Raw genomic sequence first — 22,553 nt, forward strand, 5'->3', positions numbered from 1 at the left:
CTCCTAGTCTCAACTCCCAATTGCATCGACAATTGCATCAACTGAAACGATGTCTTCACCGCCCAAGTCCCCAGTTGCTAGTCACCCTGAGTATGTGGACAATATTCTCTGCCTAATGCTTCTAAGAAACTAGCAAATGGGCTATAATTGGAACAGCAAAGATGATATTTATTCCTGAGATTGCAATCTAAGACCATCGGAGCAGTCTAATTCTAAACTACTCGTGAAAACTCATTCCACATATTAATCATAATTTCCACCTCATTTAAAAATTCATATACGTCCAAGCCACGTCATCAACAACATCCTAGCTAGCCAATAGGAGTAATCCTCAGCAGATAACACGTTCTCTGCCTCTGCCCATTCACCTTGCCATTCATTATCTAATCATCACTATATTCCATGCCAAAATTTAAACCACACCAAAAAGAACATCTAAGCCTCACCCTCTCTCCATCACTATTTTAAACATCAACCTCCCTTCCCTTCTTCATCTGATCGCTTCCAACACAGAACAACAAAACACCTCCAAGAAACAGAGAAGAAAAAGAAAAAATAAAACTACAAGAATGGCCACCGTCACCTCTGCAGCTGTTGTTATCCTATCTTTCACTGGTCTTAAGGCAGCAAGATCCACTACAGCCAAAGCCAGTGACAAGGTTACAGCTTCTACAGTCCCAAAACTCGCTATCAAGGCTTCAATGAAGGACGTGGGTGTTGCAGTTGCGGCCACTGCAGCAAGTGCAATTCTCGCCAGCAATGCCATGGCCATTGAGGTATTGCTTGGAGATAGTGATGGATCACTGGTTTTTGTTCCCAGCAACTTCTCTGTGGCTGCAGGAGAAAAGATTGTGTTCAAGAACAACCGTGCCTTCCCACACAACGTTGTGTTCGACGAGAACGAAATTCCAGTTGGGGTTGATGCGTCCAAAATCTCCATGTCTGAAGAAGATGTCCTGAATGCTGAAGGAGAGACTTATGATGTGACCTTGTCTGAGAAAGGCACCTACAGTTTCTACTGTTCCCCTCACCAGCGAGCTGGCATGGTGGGAAAGTGACCGTTATGCAGTGACCACCTAGAAAATCTATTTTGAGGATTTAATTAAAAAATATAGTTCGTAAAAATAATATAAATTTATAAAAAAAATTTTAAAAATAAAATTTACTTGTTAAAAATTAAATGAAAGTTAATTAAAAAAATAATAAATATTTAACATTAAAAATTATTATATTTATAATGTATTAATGACTTAAAATTAAAAAATTTATCTAATTTATCTCAAATTTATTATTATTATTTTTATAATAATCAAGAAAAATAATTTTAATTAAAATTATAAATTAAATAAAATAAATAATGTCCTTAATTTATAAAAGAATTTTTTTTTAATTTGAGTATAAGAAAATTATAGTAAGAGAAAATTTTAATAATAGCAATAAGATTATGAGAAGAAAGTCACTAAAATTTTAAATTGATGAAAAAAAAGATAAAATAAATGTATTAGAATTTCATTTGATAATTTATCCAATAATTTAAATTTCAAAGAAAAGAAATTAGTGATTACGGTAAAATAAAATTGATGGTAAAAAATAAGTCAAGAAATAATGATATTTAAAATTTTTTTTTAAAAAATCTGCATTTCACTATTAATATTATTCAATTAAAATTTAGAGTTTTATTTTTTATAAAATAAGTAATACTCCTAAAAAATTTTAAAATATTGAGACAACAATTGATTTTTGAGAAACTACTACTATATTATATCTCTAAAACATTTTAAAATACTTATTAAAATTTTATGAGGTCTAGTATCCATAAAATTTATATAGTAATAATTAAAAAAAATACAAATATTTTAAAAAATTACTATTATACCTTTAAAAAATTTTGAAAACTCGGGGGCACTGGCCCTTGGCCCGAGTGTAGCTCCGCCCCTGCAGTTAACTGAACTCCATCTAGGTTATATCATCTCATATTCCGCTTCTTGTTTTTAAGTGAGGTAGGAGAATTCATAAATTTTTATGAGGAAGTGTGTGGTGTTAACCCAACTAGTATAATGCTGGTGTTATAATTTGATTAATCCTAGACTCAAAATATGTACAGTAAAATCTACACCTAAAATGATTATATCTATATATTTGTACTTTGAATTCATGATAAACTATGAACAATTCTAAATAAATTTTTCCAGTGACAGAGTATCTAATATGAGCATCGTTTTGTATGCAATGCTTATTCTGTGCCCTCCAGATTTTCTATTCTTATACCAACATAACTATAGTATGAAATCAAGTAGGAAATATAAACATGGAAAACTCTGGTCAAATTCGAATTCTCCCTCGTAGGGGCACCGGAAACACAACTCTAAATGAGGGGAAATCCTATTTCTGAAGCTATGCTTTGCCTAAATTAGAGGCTGAATTCATCGATTATCAATTTTTCTATTCCAGTCATTCTCTACAAACATAATGATACAATGGCATTGTGCTCCACACACCAGCTTTGGCAGTAACTTAGAAGCAGCCCCGAGTACATTCAATTTAAGACTCCCAAAAGGCTCCTATAGTCTCTAGCTGAGCTTTGAATCAGTATAAACTATAGCCTGCCACTTAACCGTCCGTATGAACTAGAAACAAAAGCCTGGACTTGCTATGTAGTTAATGAATCCGGAAGGGTCGAGCGGGCTCCAAGAACCTTTCCACCGACGTCTGGGAAATTTTCTTGTCCAGGGAAGGGGCTTACTTTGCCATTACTGTCTACCTCCAAAGGGTATTTAAGGAGATGCCCCTGCAATGGTGAAAATTCCTTCTCTGTGAACCTCCTCCAGTTATCCTCAGCGACCTTGTTCACAGTCTTGACGCAATCCAAAGTTTCAGGCTCTTCAAACAATCTATCAACCAATCCCAAATGTTCTGCCCAGAGTGACATTCTGTATCCAAATACCTGAGGAAATTTAATCAGTTTACTCTGGTTAAATTCTTAAAAGTTATACCTAAAAAGGCTTGACTTGCAAATACAGGCAATAAAAGTAAAACTTTCACTATCTGAGGCATTTGGCTAAAGCAAGCAATGTATCAATTATAAGGGCACAAACCTGGCCTCGCGGATGCCTCCTCTTATTGCCCCAAGTGTGACTGGGCTGGTATGCACCCATTGCTATTTCGGTATCTCTTGAACCAGCCAAAGACCGTTGATTAATATTGGCAGAACCCAATATAACATATTCATCATCTACAATCATTCCCTTGGCATGTACATAAATCATAAAACGTCGATATTTTTGAGAGGCTGAATCCTGAAAATTGGTTATGAAAACTTTTCACAAACTTGAGGAAAACAATGTTCAAATCTGCACATAAAGACACTTTACTTTCAAAAGATTGCAATTGAAGGATAAGAAAACATCCATCAAGTAGATGCTGTAACAGAAATATCCCTTTCCTAATAGTTCACATTATCCTTCAACAAATCTAAATTAGGACAAGTGACGAAACAGATGGAACTGCTAAAGATGGAACTGCTAACCCTGTACAGCTTAAGTCAGAATGATAATCAGAACAGGAATCAGAATTCTACTGCGAGAAAATAATTATCAGATGCATTATCGAAACATGCCATGCTGCATTCTGAAAAGCACAGTTGCTGGAAGTTAGTGGCCAAAAAACTGAAGTCAATGGCCATTTTACAATGGTCTAACCAGCAGAAATACGGTGTTGGTACAGGCCAGTGCAAAACCATCTTAATACTTCATGATGTCCTACTTATGGAGCTGATTTGGCAAAAAGGTTAGCTGTTCCAAGCTAGCACCAACTATTGGTATGGTACCAGGGCAGAGTGACAGTAAATGCAAAGCAGAAACAAGTTACAGAAATTGGCCTTGATTTGGTTAGACAAAGTTGAACCAACTGAAAACAGGTCACATAGAACTAAAATTCATAATTAACAAATCTATAGAATTAAACTATTAAGTGGGAAATATGTTCCAAATAGCATGATTACCACTTCTACAGAATTGGAAGGTTTATCACTTAAATCCAAAAATTCTTTGGATGGTTCTTCCCTATTACCAAGACAATAAAAATTCAGGTAGTCTTGTGGATGTAGATTCTCAAGATTCATAGCTTTCAATTCTTTTGCTATGACATCGTACATCATTTGCATTGTTTGTCCCTGTAAAGGCAAGAAAATCGTTAATCACATGGCTAAAATACATGTTCCAAACAAACCTAGCAATGAATCATGCCATGGAAACGAAAGTAGCACCCATAGTTCAAAAAGACTTTCAATTGGCTGTTGCTAAAATTATAAACTGACCAGAGTCCACAGGAAAAATGGATTAATTATGTATTTACTTTTATCAGTATAAATAGATTGGTGCAGTCATTAATAATATTTTTTTTCTAAAGAAATACAGCTGAAAAATCCATTTTACTTCTTCATGTTCACCTTTTATCACCCTCAACTTACATTTAACAAACTAAACCATATGTCATATTACCTGCCAAAAAAGAATTTCTTGCACAGAGACTGAAGTGGGAACACCCTCAGGCCACATTGGTATGACAACATAAACAGCAAATCTCTCTTTTGCTCTGATTTTACTAGTAATCTTCAATGCCAACTCCATAGGAATTAGATTATCAGCCCCTAATAATGCCAAAGAAAATTAATTTAGGGAAAAAAAATATCTGCAAGGATCAAAAGGGGAAAAGAAATGGCCTGATTCAAAATTACTGAGGCTAATTTGTTTATCAAGTGTGCAACAGTTTTTATTAATATTACAAGGGTGTTAATAGTGCATAGTACAAACATGTTCTTCTGTTAAAAGAATGAAGTACAACAGGTATAATAGCAGGATTTTTCAAGCAGAAGATATTAGCTGTCCATGCAAAAATAAGAAAGATTATACTAAAACCTGCTTCTTTGTAAGATGGCCATGCATATGATGATCCAATGAAATATTGATTCTCGATATATATGAAGTGTTGGGCAGATCTGATTGCATGAATGTATGCTGTTTGAATGCTCTTATCAATCACCAGACTTTTAGCACAAACAAGGTTCTGCAACAAAAGAAAGTGCCATAAAATTGATCAATCAAGTGAAACTTGGTAAAGATCATGCTGAATCAATGGACAGGTCATTTACTGAACTTAAAAGGTATTCTAGAATTATTCAACCTGAGCCTCAGCTTGATAAACATCTTTGGGAAACCCTTTCAAGGATCCTGAATCTATAGACCGGAATACCTGTCAATTTGGGTAACTGGTAAGCTTACATAACAAAACATTATAAAAAAAATGTATAAAACATTTACTATGGGAAGTGCATACTAATTAACCTGAACATGCCAGTTTTCAGGATCCTCTTCATTGGACACCCATAGCTTAGGATCATCATTTGGAATTGAAGGGCCAGGACTAAGTATCCATGATATTCGAGCCAACTTTATTAAAGAATCATCATTCCAATGAGTTGCCCTTTTAAAACGTTGTCCAAATTCTGACCATTTTGAGGCTTTTTTCCAACGTTGCTCAAAGTTTGTAAGAATATCATATGCAGCAGGTCCTTCAATTTTGCAATGCCAATCATGCCATGGTTCCCGTGGACCCTTGGTTCCTGCCTATCATTTATAGAGAAAATGAGGAGAAAGAGATATTTATTCTGTAAGAACCGACAATATGAGAACAGCACCCTAAAGATGAAAAAGAAAATTTATCAATGCATGAGAATATAACTCTTGAAACATTGCCAACCATGCACTTCCACACGCTAGACCTGCAGTGGCATTTTTCCTGCTACTAAGTGTATTATTTACATCAGCCTCAAAGGACCATGGCTCACATAAAGATCTATTACTTTCACAAAGGGAGCGAAAGTAAATTGAAAACTACATTTTATATCTGTGTTGGCTCTCCAACTATACCTAAATTTTCCATGAGCAATACAGAGAAAGGCAATATCCCAATTCAAAACTTAACCATCAGTCTATGTAAAAGATTTAGGTTAAAAAGAATTACTGAAGATATAATGAATATAAATCCCTAGAAGATTTGTACTCACAGAAAATGTTGGATTATGATAATCATCCTGAAATACAGTGTCAAGATCCTGAAACAACCGATGTTCTGGTGTATCATAGCGGCCGTCACAAAGATCAAGACCTCCTATAAAAGCAGTTATCTTCCGATTATTTCCAGATGCTTGAGTATCAACAATCACACATTTCTGATGATGTGTAAAGAGGGTCCCAACAACCTGAAAAGATGTCAAAAAATCTTTGAGCAAAATTTCAATCTGATAAAAGAAGAGATCTCTATCTTTTCCATTAAGTTTATAGATGCTAAAACTAAGAATGTGCACACTCGAAATTCACAAACTTATTTGGAACCTACTTCCATCAAATTTATAGACACTGAAAAGATAAATCATTGCTTAGATAACATCATGCAACCATTATTTACCATTTTTTAGCCAGATCATAGATGTTTAAGAGATCTCTCAATAAATACAGACAAGTAACATATTTGTTTCCAAGGAAACTGTCTGCTAAGCAAGAATTGAAAGGCCAAAGAATGAATTTCGAGATTTCAGCATTTAATCAAGCCAAATATCAAGACATTCTTTCTGTCAATTTTATAATTCTCTCAGTAATTCCCTAGTAATTATATTTTTTTAAGGGAAAGAAAGACAATAACAAGTTCAAATTTGACTCCTTTCCTAACCTATGTAGAGAAAAGGAAGCTTTTAGTCTTTCATTAAATTCATATTTTACTTTCTTTGCTTTTCTAGCAAACTTATCAATAAACAAGATAAAACAGCAAATTCACAAGGATAAAAACTACAAGTACAAAATACGTGCTCATCTCAAACCATCAAATAAGCTAAAAAAAAAAAAAAAAAAATTGCAACAGTAAGTGGAACACTGTATAAGCATGCCTGTTGCTTGAAAATGCTAAGCTTACTGCAGGCATAACGCGGCGATAACACACAATTAACAGAAGAATACTTGAAAAACTTGCGCGTTTCTTCATCATGCGTTTGCATCACTCCTCTCTGCATTCCAAATCCCATTCAAAAGTAAAGATTTAGAACATCTAATCTCAATAAAAAATAAGCAATACTATCTGGTACAGTCAATTTACTCAAATAGGACCACATAATTGATTGATAATCCATTCAAACTACTATGTCCAATAAAAATTACCCGATAAAGAGGATGAAAAAGTGGCATAAGGAACCAAATCCAAAAAGAGATATTACCCACCGTATTAATGAAAAACTTGCTATGGGAAGTCTTATCGTCCCAAACCAGCAACAGTACTCTAACACCTTCTTGCGATTTGTACTTTAGCAAATCCCCCAGATTCAAATTGCCACCGCTTGGCAATGGCCTTGTGGGCTCCCTTACTAATTTCACCTTATGATAAATCGACCAACCCACTATATACACCATATGATGCGCCTCTAGTATTGCGTGACAAATATCCTCCCAGCATTTCTCGTGCTTATATACGTCGCCGTTCTCCAATTCAATATCCGGCAACAAAGAGTTCGGCACGTGCGCGTCTTGATACAGCGTAACGGAACTACCGTGCCGGACAGGGAAATAGCAATTTTGAATGCCAAAATCATTCGGACTCGCGGCGATGCCGTATTGGTACAACGGATTCTCCTTGCATGGCATGAATTTCATTTCAACTCGAACAGCAGAATCTGGCTTCGGCGGTTTCCCGCAAGGAGAGATTATAGGAAACCAATCGCTGATCGTTTCGCCAGAAACGATCTTCTCAACCGGAACGGTTGCAACTCCAATCAAATCGGCGCCAAAGACGTCATTGTCTTTGACGTGAAACTCCACGTGGCTGGCCGGATGAGCGACCGGAATATTAAAATGCTCGTTCCAGAATGGATGTTGGGAGTTGGAAATGACGCGCGTGCGAGCCACCGTGGCTCCCGCAAGGCAAACCGTTACGTAAGGGTCGCTGGTGATGATTTTACGCTGGTGTGGACTCTCGTCCTCAGGTTTCCGGCACTTGTTAAAGGTGACAAAACACCGGCGAATACGCTCCGACAGCGAATCCATGTTGGGCAACCGCCGAGCTTCAATTATCTTCAAATCAAGGTCCCCATAAAGATATATTCCGGTAGCCGGAGTCGTCTCCGCCATCATATGATGTGCTAAGGACCAAGAACTATCAAATAGTATTATACAAACACGTAATAGAGAATAAAAGAAAAAGGATTGGCATTTAATGTGTGCAAGAAGAAGTTGGCTATCAACGGAGCAACCGGAGAAACGACAGCGAGTTTAAGGCAAAGAGCCGCAGTTAAAAATGTAGAGCTTCGTCGTTGGTTTCTCCGACGAAGCCAACTGCTAAAACTGCAGGCGGCAAGATCCTGCAAGAGAGAGAATGGAAGGATTATGGAACAGCAGGGTGGCAGAGGAGAAGTCGTTGTATTAAGAATTTAACCGCGAAGCATTGGACACGTGAATGGGTATTAGTGCGGGGTTAATCAAAATGATTTAAGGGCTATTTCGAACGTTGACAACGTGGACGTGGAACTTGACCTTGACCGCCACCTTCTGTAACCTAGGAGAAATTATAATTTCTTGTAACGAGATTATCAGTGATTTCTTTTTTGAACTGCAGATTATTACGTAAAAAGACAGAGTCGATGATTTCATATATATGATGTGATTTAAAAGCATTTTTCATAGATAATATTATAAAGAAGCATTAGACACGTGGATGGGTATTAATGCGGGTCTATGGATTAATTAAAATAATTAAAAAGGAAAGTTCAGACATTGAGTACTCAAATTATAAAGGGATCTGGACGGACAAAAATTATAGAACAATTTTGTTTTTATTTATTATAAATTTAAAATATAAATATATAAAATTTATTTATTTATTAAGTAAATTATTATTATAATATTTTAAATTTATAATAAAATAAATTTAGATTAAAAAAATCCTTATATGAGATATTATATATGAAATAGCAAATTAATTTGTGCAAATGGGCATATAAAATTATAGCTATAAAATAAAAAAATTAGTGTGTATGACTTGCCATCTCTCTATAGATTATAGAGAGAGAAACTCTCTATCTTTTGAGTTTTTCTTCTAGGGTTTAAAGGTTTTTTGTTTGGGTTGCCCTGTGTGACCTTCTTCTACCTCTTTGGGTAGGGAAAGGCCACCCTTTCTTTACCCAGCATGTGAGTTCCCTCCCCCCTCGTTGGGTCAGGTTGTAGATATAAGTTTTGTGGTTTTAGAGCAGGCCGGTGCTTAATGGGAGAGGGTTCTTGTAGGTTTACTTGCTCTAAGCTGATATGAGTGATGTTATTCTTTAGGTAGGATTTACATCCCCTTAGTACTGGATTTGGAGAGGGTTTGTTTTTCTTGGTGTACGGTAACTCTAGAATCTTTATCCACCATCGAAGTGGTCGACTCTCAAGGCTAGGTGCCGAAGAGCTCTACGTCGCTCCTTCTCTCGTTGGTTCTTTGAGCTTCATTTGGTTAGTTGAATCTTCTACCTTTGCCCACCGACGTCACTAAGGTTAGTATTGTTGAGGCCCTTTTGACTAGATTGCATGGGTCTTTCGCTCTCCTCAATGTGTCAAGATCTCAAATGATTGCCCTATACCATGGGTGGCAACCTCTTCTTGCCAATGACGAACGTTTCTTCCCTTGTGTTCCCAATGGGTCTTAGTGGACTGGGCTTGTACCCCTTATTGAGGTTTTTTTATGGGCTAGTGCTTCATTTGGTTTACCTGTTAATCAAGCTTTTTTTTAAGCCTTGTGCCTCGGCTTAGCCATGTATTGACGCTATTAATGAATATGACTAACTTTTGAGAAAGACCTTAGACCGCCACTTTCAGTAGCCCAGGAGAAATTAGAAAAACTTTAGCAGACTTGCTGTGCTTCCTCACTCATAAATTCTTTATGAAATAATAAAAGTAAATCCCGAGTAATGTTATATGTGCATCCAGTGATAGAAATATATAATTTCTTATAACCAAAAATTTATATTATAAACAGATAATATACTATATAAAATGATAAGTTAATAAACAATATATATATATATATATATATATATAGATTAAAATAAAAAAGCCTATTAACAATTGTATACATAATTGTATTGTATAATTTCTCATAACCTAGAAGCGGCCAGTGAGCCATGGTCTGATACAAGGATTTGGAAAATTTTGATTTCAATTAATTCTAGTTCTAAAATTCAAAATTTTCCCATTGTTTTTCTTTCTAAAAAGGGAAAAAAAACTTGATTTTAACTCAGAATCAAATCAAATGATTATGATTTGATTTCAGTCTGATTCAATGCCAAGAATGTAGTTTCTAATGCATATCATAGAAATACAATATCAATGCGAAGAATGTGGTTTCTAATACATACCTATAAGTTCATTGCATAACAGACAAACTGAGCTTTTCTATTTATAGCCACATCTAACTAATACCACGGACTGCCAAAAGAAATAATAATAAACAGACATGGACGCCATACAAACTCCACTGCGGTTATCACTGATCCACTTCCATATTTTAGGCTCTCACATTTTGAGTCTCCTCTAGTCAATGCTACTTCAATGAGATACTCACTATCCATAACATCAAATGGTTTAAATCTTATGGCTACTCCTACAACCAACAGTGCTAGGTTTCAATTTCAGGTTCAGATTTTCTAGGCCCACAAATATACTATTTCGCTAGCACACAATAAACAGTAGGGCTCAATCTGAAGGTAGAAAGCAACAAACGCATTTTGAAGTCTCTTGGCATGATTACGCATCCATGTAGTTGCTATTACTGATTCTCTCATTTGAAATGGGAGGAGCCACCCTCATCATGGTACTCTGAATCATGGCTATCATCTACACAACACAAGGAGAGTATGAAAGATCATTAAATAGTGACTAAGATATAAATCTGATAGCAATATGCAAATATAACAAAGTCCTAGATTTATGCAGATAAGCTGAATTGACCATCTATCAAAAATGTAGTCAGGGGAAGGTCGCCTAAGCAGCCTTTCCCTTGCTTTTTTATAGAGAGGCTGTTTCCATGATTTAAATCCTAGTCAAAGGAACTACCTAACTGTTGCATCTAGGCTCACCCTCCTATATTTATGCAGATAACCTCAATTGACCATCTATCAAAAATGTAGTCATGGGAAGGTCATCTAAGCAGCCTTTCCCCTGTTTTTTCATAAAGAGGTTGTTTCCGTGATTTAAATCCTAGTCAAAGGAACAAATTAACTGTTGCATCAAGGCTCACCCTGAACATGTATCAACAATCAATGTAATAAATTGAAAACCTAAGGTCTCAAGGTTTACAGCCTTTTCTCATGATGTTTGTTCATATTAAGATGCAGGTTAAGCAACACACGTGATTCACAAACTGAGTTCACATGACTGAAAATTAGGCTGTGAAGATTTGAAAGTTCAATTGAAAAAGGGTGCTCTTGCACTTCTATATGCATGCTTGGTTTGTCCTCATAGAGTCTCTAATACAAGGTTTCAAATGAATCATCAAAAGTACACTGGCGTGGCCAGTTTGCATCTTCAGTGTCAATATTGTTTTTAGCTGGGTCTAGTGATATACCCATACTAAATAGGACAAAGCAATCTATGCATAGCTTGTTTAAGAACATAGATAGCAATTTCAGGAACGAAAAGCTGCAACATGCATCCTAGAATAATTTAAAAGTCCTTACCGAAGCGAATCCGACGCACATTATACTGAAACCAGGGAAATGAAATGGTGCTCTTTCAGATAGGAACAAAGCTGGGGAAACAATTCAACCTTATTAGCATTGATTAACTTTTGGGCCTGACAATATTATCAAATTAAGCTTCCAATCACCTGTTAAAGGTGAGAACACTAAGGGAGAAACGACATTGGCAAAGGAACCGATGCCTGAGATACATCCTTGAGCCTTTCCCTGGAAAAAAAGGGAGGAAAATTATTAATGTCATTATGACAAACAGGACTGTAGAAAAGGCAGGAGACCTGGGGAATTCCCATAAACAAAACAAATGTATATGCTTAAAATGAGGGCACTTCATGCATCTTTTGATCATTTTTCTTTTCCTGAGCAAGATGTTATTAGTTTTACTTCCCTTCTCATTTGTTAGCTTGACTAGAAAGGTATTTTTCAACACGATGGTAGGATCATTTAGTTTGTTTTGGAAACACATATTTTTTAAGGGATCAGAAAAACTTCTAACATTGTAATCCAGACATACTGTCAAAAACAATCTATCCACCAAAACCTTAAAAGCCACTTTTCAAGAGTTCTACCTGCTCAGAGGTCCCAACTTGTTTCGACACAATTGTCCGCATCTGCAAATCATTTTAAAAAATATATTCATAAATTGAAAGAACAAGAAAATTATGATGAGAAATTAAGAAAGAAACTCACACATGGTTGTGAAAACACAAAAAAAATCGAGAGCATAGCAGCAGCATAAGGTACCTATCAGCTTGTGAAATGTTAGCAACCAAGACGTAATGTAAGAAATCTAAAGCATAGACCAGAAACAAACAGTAAAATTGATAATGCATCTATGCTATAAAAGAAAAAAGGTTCCCAAAAATGAAAAGGAAAAGCTTGCATTAGCTAGATAAGTTGAAAAGACATACCCAGAAGGACCACGCAATGCTGTAAAGAAACATCTGCATGCATAATTACTATAATTACATTTGTTTGTTTAAGAGGTTGGTAGTGGAACTAATAACAAACATGTATTTGAAATAATTTCAATGATACAATTCAGAAGAAAAGAAGTAGGAAACTCAGATGATCACAATATAAATAGATGATAAATTACATAAAAAAACAAGACACTTACATGTGTGCATGTAAAGAAGAGACCTATTGAAAGCAACCTCCCCTCTCCTAAAGCAGGAGCCAGCATGGGCATGAGAAGCAACTGCAAGATCAGTTCAACTTTCAAATCAACAGAAAATGAACATGGAACTAAACTTTGCAAAAAATATACCATAAGAAAGCTACTAAATTTAAACAATGGTGCAAATTATACCTGTGAAATGGTCCCAGCAATCCCAGAAATTACCATTAAGTCAGCAAACTGATTCTTATTAAAGTGAAATCGTGCCTTTAAGTAGTACTGCATAGGGGAAAAAAATTCAATACCTTGCTCTACATAATTTTCAATTTGTTTTATCAAGCACTATTGCAATGAGTCAAAACATTTAATTGAGGCTTAGTTTAAAAGTCAGTTCCCACAGCTAAAAAACTTAAGATCTCTATGGTGAGGGCATGAATCTGTTCAGTTTGTTTGTGCTACAGGCACATACAGGACTTCAAATCCTGAGTATGCATTTACTTTTAGATGACTTTCTATAATATATATATATATATATATATATATATATATATATATATATATATATATATATATATATATTGATTCACATTTATATGAAGCCTCCCACTGCAGTCCACAACTTACAGCACTATGACTAGGGGTCACTACCTCCCACTCCTAGGTGCACTGACATACAACATCAGGCCATTGCAGAAAGGATCACAGAGGGCAGATTTTCAGCTTCAAAAAGTCCTTTGATAAGCCACAGCCAATAAATTGGTTGTATACTGAGACTATTCCTTAACTGAAACTCAAAATGTTCACTGTAGATCACTAACAAGTAACAACAGCAAACCTATTCACTCTTTTTAATAAAACATCAAGTGCACCCTAATTCAATTGTCATCTTGTATAAAAGAAGTTCACTGATCCAAAATTGAAGTAGAGAAGTTTAATCATGAAAGATGGCCAGAATTGGAATACAGTACTATAGTATTGCCTTAAAGCCTATAATGCCTATCTAAGTTTATTCATGCGATAACACCTGAGCTAAGGTGATTCAAGGTAAGATAGCTTGAACTTAGGAGTACAAAAGACCATCAGGAATATCTTGAATCCAGTACCTTTTTGATGTTCAAAACAGTTCAACAGCACCTGAAACTATGGCCATTCCTATAAATGCAGAACAAACACTGGGAAGTCTAATTTGTGTGAAATTAGGGAAGTACCATTAGCGAAGCATGAAGGCCAACTTCCGAAAAATTGATGAAAAATGCAACCACAGCAGCTTGTGACAACGTAACACTGCGAATAAACTTTATGTATAATTATTGAGACCAAAAGAAAAGCACAACGTAGATTGATTAGTACTCTGGAAGCTGATACAAGATTTCTACTACACAACCATGCCATTTGGTGCTGATTACAGATATCATCCAAAGTAAGTTATTGAGAAATTTATTGAAAGAATTCTCCCCCCTTCCAGTATAAATTGATCAAAATTGCGATTGCTGAAAGCGTTGATAAATCATAATGAAGCGCTTAGAAAGAACCACTAACCTGCTCTTGAGCAAGCAAAGCATATCCTCCAAGGAAGGCATGGTTTTAAAAATCTGCACGTTCTTACTTGAATTTCCAATCACATCAACTTTACTCTTTCCATTGGAGAGTATTGGTGTGGAAATGTTTCCATCAACGATTGAATCCTGAAGGAAAACCCTCATGTACACTAAGGCCACGATTGCCACTGAGGCCGCAACCTAATAAATACATTGATTACCCATAAATTGAATATTTCGGCTGCGTTTAACAAGGAAAAAAAACAACAAAGCAAATGGTGAAAGAAAGAGACCTGGAAAGTGGAGGCAGTGGAGAGGAAACGAGTAGAGAGTGTTCCACAAACGAACGCCGAAGATCCAATACCTGAAAGGATTCCAAACGCCGATGCTCGTCGCCCTTCAGGAACCCTGTCCGCCTGAAAATAATTTCAATGAATGAAAACATTTCTTCTGTTTGGCTTGGAGAGAATACGGAAAGAAAAGTTGGGAGTTGTGACATCGAGTTTGAAATTGAAAGCCCATTCATTTATGGTCGTGGTTCGCGGCTTCCCTTCATCCTTGTGGGCTATGGCTTTCCTAATCGGGCCTTCACTTGGCCTAAAGCGATATGCATAGGGCTTTTACCGAGTTGGTCAAATGTCACACGAGGAGTCCTTCGTCAATTTTTTTTTTTTAGCAATAGTTTTTCATTCACATAAACATGATATTATTATTTATATTTTATACAAAAGTTTATTTATTTATTTATTTTTTTTACTACAACGGAAGCAAACATAAACTAACTAGCACAATTGTGGGGTAAGCTACCCCGCATGATAAGAAGAAGAAGAAGATAGTTTTACCACATAAGCAAGAGCGAGGCAATGGACGCTTCCTTCGCAAACCATGGCAGTGAGAGTCCTAAGCACATAATATGCGTAGAAGAAGCTCCTGGTTCTGCTGTATGCCAATGTGGCTGCAACCATGTTTTAAGAATTTACTTCCTCACAAATCAAAATTAACTTTAAAAAAAATAAATGTCGGTTGCTCACTATGGTGTTTCTTTCTACACAAAAGTATTAGGAATTGCTTTATTATCAAAAGTTGATAACTTGGCACTTGAATTGAATTGCTTTATTCCATAAAAAGTAAAAGGCAGAATTGATCAGTTGCTGGCTTATGTGGGGAAGGAATTGGAGTGGAGAAATTGTAGGGGGATGTAAAATCCATTTTACAAGAAATAAAAGTTGGTTAGTTGTGAAATTTTTAGTTATATTCAAAACCAAGTGAAAAATGTGGTTACCTAGAGGAATTATAGCAAGACCCATTGGCAAACCAAGCAAAGCTTTCCTCCCATACTTGTCCGACAGATTTCCTACCAAAGGCATCATCACCAATGTCCCCAGCCCTATGATCTGCATAAAATCAGGCATCTCTAATTGTTGATTATGAACAAATTTCATCTTGATTGCATTGCATACAATCACTAAACAGATAATTCATACATTATGTTTAGGATCACGATGAACTGAATTTAGATAAGAATTTTCCCCTTATATCTTGCTAAATATGTATATATATACAAGCAGCTTCAGTCACAGATTAGGATATTCTATGCGTTAGTTTAGCTTTAAAAATGAAACTTCTTAATTTGGTTGCAGAGGAAAACAGAGATGATGATGATAATAAGAAAATTGATAATGCGCCTACCGTTTGTTGAAATCCGCTGAGAAAAATGGCAAGAGAGCACTCAACTTGTCCAGGACAAATTGCAGCCATAGTAACATCTGTCATGGCTGGAATCACCATGAACGTCGAGAAGTTATGAAGAAAAACTGTCAAGAAGAGATGGCTTAACTTTTCCATATCTTCTTCTCTGTCTCTATCTTTCGTTTAGCTTTGGGTCCAACGAAAAGAACGAAAGAGCAACTAAAGTGAAAGAGCCAACCCACAAGGAACTTCCAATTGAATATAACAAAAAAGAAAATGGTTGTTTTTGTTTTTGTGTTTAGGCTAAGGTATTTTGTCATTAATCTTACTCTCCCAAATGCCTAAAAATGGAGGGGTGGAGTTCAATTTTTCTCTCTGCTGAGAACAAAATAAAAGTATAGTGATAAGTGACATGTAAACATTGCTTCAGAAAAAGTTTATAAAGGGTAAGCTTACTTCAAACACTCCAGCTTTTGTTGTGTTGTTTTTAGGATATAAACGAAGAGGGATGATGGTGGCAGACAGGTTGAGACACTGTCACACAGAGACGTGCTTGGTTATGCTTAGCTTGTTATGTGTTCGTTCAGGAAAAAGAAGGCTGTTTGAGTCATGCACAGAGTGTGATTAATTGGAGAATTAAGCGATTAATTGCTTGGGAAGGATCCCAGCAAAGGATTTGGATTGTGCTGAGCCTTCTACTGTATATCTCAATTCTCAAGTTCAGGAACGATGTCCCTATGAGTGTGTTTGACTTGTGAGATGTGATATATGGCAGTTGGAATTGGAACTTTGTCCATATTGTTGCATAACGGGGTAGAAAAGGGCGTGTCTAGTGAAATTGAAGGGAAATTTCGTATGATAGGACAGTGGAAGCTCTACTTGTGGGTCACGAGTCCTGTAGATCCCACTCACTTCTGTCTTTAAAAAAGAAAAATTGTTTTATTTCGTAATAATAATAGGATTTGTATTTAACAAAAACGATGAGTTACTTATCTTGCTACATAAATTTTAATCAAAATTAAAATTGAACTGAGATCTAGGAGGAGAAGCATGCGATTTCAGTTTTACTCATCCCAAAACTTTGTAGAAGAACCACCAATGGCCACCCTAGTGGATAGCTATCAACATGGGAAAGAAATGAAAAATCAAGTTCAACAGATTTGCAGAATTCTCGCAATGAGCTTGATGGACAAGCAAGTTTACGAACGTACTCCTAATCTTTGCAGTTGCAGAAAACAAGAATTAAATACTCATGACCATAACTTTTGCAGAGGAAATGAGAATGCAAGATATATATAAGGAAATGATACGAGAATAGACAAAGCGAGAGAGAAAACTAACAGAGATCAATAAGATTACAGAACATACCGCTTGTTGGAATCCTGTCAAGTAGATGGCTACTGAACATTCATCTCTTCCAGGGCAAAGCGCAGCCATTGTAACATCTGTGATGGCAGGGATCACCATAAATGTGGAGAAGTTGTGCAGGAAAATTGTCATAAACAGATGGCTTAAACCTGACAACTTTTCCATATTTTCAATCCCTGCAGACAACAACTATAGAATAAAGAGAAACCAAATAACATACACACTCACACACCCACTCTTTGCTATTTATATTTCCATATTTAACTTATCTGAGGAGAACTTATGCGATCAATTTGGAATAAAACGGACCAATCATAACCCATGAAGCTGTGGAAATAGGAGGTCAAACTTCACCTTTTATTGTTGCATTTCCATTTTTAAAAAATAAAGAAAGGAGGAGATTAAAAAAAAAGATAAAAGAGCGACAGTGACTTTGTGAAGGATGCGTTGCTTGCAAGTTCATGCAAGAAAAAACAGTTCCCCCCTGTTTAATTTAGTGTCCATTTGGGACGTGTGCAAAAGGTAATTACGCAATGAGGCGTGCAAGCTTGCGTTAGGCTCGCTGAAGTAGCTTTCTAAAGGCAGCCTGGTCGCTAAATAGCAATCTAATAATTTCAGGAAGAGAATTTTTTTTTTTTTTTTTTTTTAAATTAAGGGTTACCAGGGGAAGGAAAACTTTCCCTTTCCAGAAACACACGACAGAGATGAGATGCAACTTGGTTCTTCGTTGTGTGGTGCCTGAGGATCCCTTTCTTTTTCCCTAATTTTTTTATTTGTTGGGTTTAATGTTAAAATTAGTGATGTTTAGATGGAATTAGCATACTTCAAAATATTTCTAATTTAAGTACGCTGTTGTATACATAGCAGTTTTATTATAATTATAATTATAATTATTGTGGGTTTTATATATATTCTATCATAATTAACTGTTAATATTTATTCATTTTGCATACAACAATTGTATTAAATAAATTTTCATTAATTTCTCATTAATAAGAGGTTGACGGTACACCTTTATTATGTATCATTTAATAGAACAATTAGCCCCCAACATTAATATTGTATGAATTAGTTTTAATTTGATGATATATATGGAAATGATTTTCAGAAGATTTAATTATAATAAAATGAAAAGCAACATGTTGAAATGTAACATGCCTAAAGAAGCAATACCTAAGACAGAAATTCCTCCATAGAAAAACAAAAAAGTGATGATAATAATTATAAATGTGTGAAGATTACTCATCAACTATTTTTGTTACTCTTGCAAAATATCTTAATTAAATGAAGCTTGAATCCAATTAGAAAATTGACAAAAGTTCAATCAAACATTATTTATTCTACTCTACTCAATCAACTTATAAGTCTAATTAGAACATATTTTGACTCTATTATACTTCTAATAATGATTTTTGTTTCAAAAGCTAATAGAAAAAGAAAAACCCTTCACCATATATTTTTTAAGAGTTTTAGAGTGAATAATGATTTATAGATTTATGATTATAATTATTTAATTTATAATTTTTAAGAGTTCAATAGAAAATTTTAATCTTTAACATCCATCTGATTGGAGTGCTAACCGTTATGCTAGCATACCACTAGTAAAATTGAATTTCTGTGTTAGATCAGTGAAAATGGGAGATTATAATATTTTGAAATTCGAACTGTGATGGATATTGGATCTGTTACTTCGATTAGGCTTATGCATATTGGCCAATGGGTCTGGTAGCCTTTATTTATTTAAAATTAGGGCTAAAATTAGATTTCAGGCTTAAATAAAAGGGGTCAATGTTAGAATTGGGGCTTTTGGATATTCCAGTTTAGCCCATTGCTCAACAACAGTGACATCTCATCCTTATGGACTATATTTTGTAATTTAGGCTCAGGGGTTACTCCCAAAGCCTTTCTAATTATGGGCCTTGGCAACTAGAAATCAAGAAAAATGGCCGATAGGCCATGTGTGATGTGTCTTCTTCTTCAAACATTGTTGTACGGAATGAAATGAGTATCACTTTTTATAATGTGCAGTGCACCGGAGTGTGCGCTGCTGGGAGGCATGAGACTCCTGAGGCAGCCTAATAATTATTATCTGGCAAAAATAATATTATATGATTAAAAATAAAAAATAATATATATTTTTTCAATAATAAATAATTATATATTTTTTCTGTACATTTTTTTTTCGTATTACTTTTTAACTGTTGTAAAAAAAAAAAAAAGCAATATGCTTTTATCACATTGAAAAGTAAAAAGAAAATGAGAAGTAAAGCAATAAAGCACCAAACGAGAGAGAAAATTTGCAGATCCAAAAGCTGGATTCCAAAAGAAGCTTCCATTGAAAATGATAAATTATGAATTATAATTTAAAATAATAATTTTTAATTTATTCATTTATTAAAAAAGAGAATCACTAGGTACATATTATTTATTTTTTTTAGATTTAATTTTATCTTCTCCCATATGTCTATCACTTCTTTTTATATAATTTCTTTCATTTTTATGACAAACTCCTTTAAAAAAAACTTTTAAGATACTCAATAATTTTATATTGAATTTAAATATTTATAAATCAACTCAAATATAAAATTTTATTATTTTATTTCTCTATTTAACTGAAGTAATATCATTAAAAGTGAACTAAAAAAAAATTAAAAAGTCAGAAGAAAAAAAATTAGAATTACCCAAATAACATACCTAAATTTATATTAGTGGCAGAAATAAATAAAAAAAATTATTTATTTAAGGACGACTATTTTGATTAAGGGTTAAATTTAAGTGGAATCGGACGACACCCATTATACATTATTAACAAGTCGCATCACAGCACGTGACAAAAGTTGAGTCTTCTCAAGATTCTTTGTCGCCGTTGCACACTTGCCCGTGGAATCCAGTCGATACTCCATTCTATTACGAATTGATATTTATTAAAATTCTTTGATTTTGATTTTGAATTGATTGCCTTTAAGAACAAGATTTTATTAAGATTCTTTGATTTTTATTTTGATTATGATGGCAATTTTAATAAGTTTAGAGGTTAATTTATTTAATCTGAAATCAAAGCAATTAACATAATTTAATTTGAAAATTTTAATTAATTTTTATATAATTTAAATTTCAAATTGAAGCTGATTTCGATCCGCCCTTGCCAGGTCTGTATGATTATCAATCGTCACTCGGTCGAACTTTGCATTATCTTGACAAAAAAAAAAAAAAATCCTCTGTATCATAGATTTTATCAGGTGTAAACAAGTCTACCGCAGAAATAAAAAATGAGAAAATTGTTTTTTAATCGAGATTGATCTACTGTTGAACCCACCGTAGATTGAAGATGCGTAAAAATGGTTGCTCGACTTAATTAAATTTTAATAAGATAAATTTAATTAATATATAATTTAATTCGAAATAAATTTTAATTTAAAATATATTATTAGTGATGAGTTTTAATTTTAAATATTGACTATTTATTATTTATATTTATTTATATAAATAGTTAATTAAATATAAAATATATTTTTTATAATAATATTTATAAAATTTAAATTTTTATTTTAAATAAAATAAAATTAAAATATTTTATAAAATTATTAATTTTAAAATATATATAAAATATTAATGAAAATATATAAAATTAAATAAATTTAAATAGTATTTAGGTAATATTAATTAGATTTTAGATAAATTTAGATATTAAAAATATTAGTTGAGTTTGGATTTTAAGCGGGTGATTTTCAGGAACTTTACTATTCCTATTTCTGTTAAAGTAGTCAGTTAACTACGCTGAACCCAACCCAAGCGTCTGTTGAAGGACAGTTAGGGCCCCCCACACACCATCAATCGACCGTGATCGATCAGCACCATCTCCGAGGGTCTCCAATCGGTATGGCCCACCAACTAATATTTCAAAGAAAACTCTTAGTTGGATCAAGAGGCGAGCATATCCTAAAATAATTTTGGAGTCAGATTCTCCTTTTGAAGATAAGATATTTATGTTTTTGATAAAGAAAAAAAAAAGATAAGATATTTATGTTTAAAGTAATAAATTTATTTAAGAGAGATTTTTTAAGAAATGTAAATATAAATATACTCATTACTTTGGTGCTGTTGTTAATGATTATCATCCCATTTTAAATGATTATTATGATAAAATTAAATTAATTTTTTTAAAAAGAGTTCGATTAAAAAAATTATATATTTGTAATATTTTTAAAATGATAGAATTAAAATATTTATTTTTTTAATTTTATTTCTTAAATAATTAATAAATCAAATAAATATATTTATTTTCGTATTTTACTTTTATTTATAAAAAATAAATATTAAACGAATTGAATTTTTGTTAAATTATGTAACTTTTAATGTTAATTTATTTATTTTCTAAAATAATAGAATTCATATTGTATTTATTAAACGATTAATGAACACTATTGCTTATTTATTGGCTAAAATGGTTGGTTTAATAAAAAGCCAGTGATTTTGATCAGTGAATTTAATAATCTATTTAAAAATTAAAAATTTATAATAATTAAATTGAATTAATTTATTTTTAATTAATTTCTTTTTATATCTAAAAGTATAAAAGAAAATTAAAAAAATCTGAACTTTCTAACCTGTTTATAACTCCGTCGTGTATCTTTTTTTAAACAATTATATTCTAAATTTTATTAAACTTAATAGGGTATGCCACATCAATCATTTTGATAATGTTTTTGACATGACATAAATGAAGTGGTATATTCTATTAAATTTAATAATATTTCTGATGATAGGGTGTAATTAAATCGGGCCTAATAGATTAGGATATAATTATTAAAAAAAAATATAGAGTGTAATGATAAAAATATTAAAAGTTGAAAATGTTTTTCCTACAATATAATAATTGAAAAGGTTTAATTTTTAATTAAAAAAATATTTTAAAAAATAAAAAAGAGGTTAAAAGTTATAATTTTTATGAAAATTTAATTTATGATTTATATTAAAGAAATAGTAAATTTTTTATATAATTTTGTAAGTTTTGAAATAAAATTAAAAAAATAATTTAAACATTATTTTTATCAAAATATTAAATTTTGAA

General features: G+C 33.5%; 3 protein-coding genes across 7 annotated transcripts; 1 reads left to right on the forward strand and 2 right to left on the reverse strand.

The window, feature by feature from the left end:
• The first annotated feature begins 530 nt into the window (after window positions 1-530).
• On the forward strand, window positions 531-1,433 carry LOC110632167 (plastocyanin-like). The gene has a single exon (XM_058130508.1). The coding sequence runs from the start codon at window positions 570-572 to the stop codon at window positions 1,056-1,058; it is 489 nt and encodes a 162-aa protein (XP_057986491.1). The 5' UTR covers window positions 531-569; the 3' UTR covers window positions 1,059-1,433.
• Window positions 1,434-2,279: 846 nt separating this feature from the next.
• LOC110632137 (phospholipase D delta-like) lies at window positions 2,280-8,861 on the reverse strand. 3 transcript variants are annotated; one of them, XM_058130763.1, is made up of 10 exons: window positions 7,209-8,831; window positions 6,941-7,057; window positions 6,065-6,259; window positions 5,343-5,624; window positions 5,182-5,250; window positions 4,917-5,064; window positions 4,500-4,648; window positions 4,001-4,171; window positions 3,096-3,296; window positions 2,280-2,944 (listed from the first exon to the last, which is right to left on the reverse strand). In XM_058130763.1, the coding sequence occupies exons 1-10, from the start codon at window positions 8,172-8,174 to the stop codon at window positions 2,651-2,653; spliced, it is 2,592 nt and encodes an 863-aa protein (XP_057986746.1). In that variant the 5' UTR covers window positions 8,175-8,831; the 3' UTR covers window positions 2,280-2,650. The 3 variants fall into 3 exon arrangements, 2 of the variants coding, with proteins under 2 accessions (XP_057986746.1, XP_021635950.2); XM_021780258.2 differs by having other exon boundaries at window positions 7,269-8,827; XR_009141843.1 differs by having other exon boundaries at window positions 2,799-2,944; window positions 4,069-4,171; window positions 7,209-8,861.
• Window positions 8,862-10,397: 1,536 nt separating this feature from the next.
• Window positions 10,398-17,766, reverse strand: LOC110632168 (uncharacterized). Of its 3 annotated transcripts, none has more exons than XM_021780289.2 (14): window positions 17,483-17,729; window positions 15,708-15,819; window positions 15,268-15,380; window positions 14,719-14,841; window positions 14,427-14,626; window positions 14,096-14,171; window positions 13,080-13,166; window positions 12,888-12,968; window positions 12,679-12,711; window positions 12,458-12,511; window positions 12,337-12,378; window positions 11,899-11,977; window positions 11,750-11,820; window positions 10,398-10,907 (listed from the first exon to the last, which is right to left on the reverse strand). In XM_021780289.2, exons 1-14 carry the CDS (start codon window positions 17,645-17,647, stop codon window positions 10,818-10,820), a joined length of 1,326 nt encoding a protein of 441 aa, XP_021635981.2. In that variant the 5' UTR covers window positions 17,648-17,729; the 3' UTR covers window positions 10,398-10,817. The 3 variants fall into 3 exon arrangements, 2 of the variants coding, with proteins under 2 accessions (XP_021635981.2, XP_021635982.2); XM_021780290.2 differs by lacking the exon at window positions 17,483-17,729 and adding an exon at window positions 16,115-16,482; XR_009141844.1 differs by lacking the exon at window positions 10,398-10,907 and having other exon boundaries at window positions 11,753-11,820; window positions 12,458-12,518; window positions 17,483-17,766.
• Between the last annotated feature and the right edge of the window lie 4,787 nt (window positions 17,767-22,553).

This window comes from Hevea brasiliensis, chromosome 12 (genome assembly GCF_030052815.1).
Source record: "Hevea brasiliensis isolate MT/VB/25A 57/8 chromosome 12, ASM3005281v1, whole genome shotgun sequence".
In the NCBI taxonomy this organism is placed as follows: Eukaryota; Viridiplantae; Streptophyta; class Magnoliopsida; order Malpighiales; family Euphorbiaceae; genus Hevea; species Hevea brasiliensis.

Bases quoted from the DNA above. Each gene is read 5' to 3' on its own strand.
- LOC110632167 (XM_058130508.1), top strand. From the start codon at position 570: ATGGCCACCGTCACCTCTGCAGCTGTTGTTATCCTATCTTTCACTGGT.
- LOC110632137 (XM_058130763.1), bottom strand. From the start codon at position 8,174: ATGATGGCGGAGACGACTCCGGCTACCGGAATATATCTTTATGGGGAC. The intron at 4,172-4,499 runs GTAATATGACAT...TTGCCTTTACAG, and splicing joins AAGAAATTCTTTTTTGGCAG to GGACAAACAATGCAAATGAT. The intron at 2,945-3,095 runs GTTTGTGCCCTT...AAATTTCCTCAG, and splicing joins GGAGGCATCCGCGAGGCCAG to GTATTTGGATACAGAATGTC.
- LOC110632168 (XM_021780289.2), bottom strand. From the start codon at position 17,647: ATGGAAAAGTTGTCAGGTTTAAGCCATCTGTTTATGACAATTTTCCTG. The intron at 14,842-15,267 runs GTAAAACTATCT...AATTATTTTCAG, and splicing joins GCCTCGCTCTTGCTTATGTG to GCGGACAGGGTTCCTGAAGG. The intron at 12,969-13,079 runs GTATAATTTGCA...CTGATCTTGCAG, and splicing joins TTGCTGGGACCATTTCACAG to TTGCTTCTCATGCCCATGCT.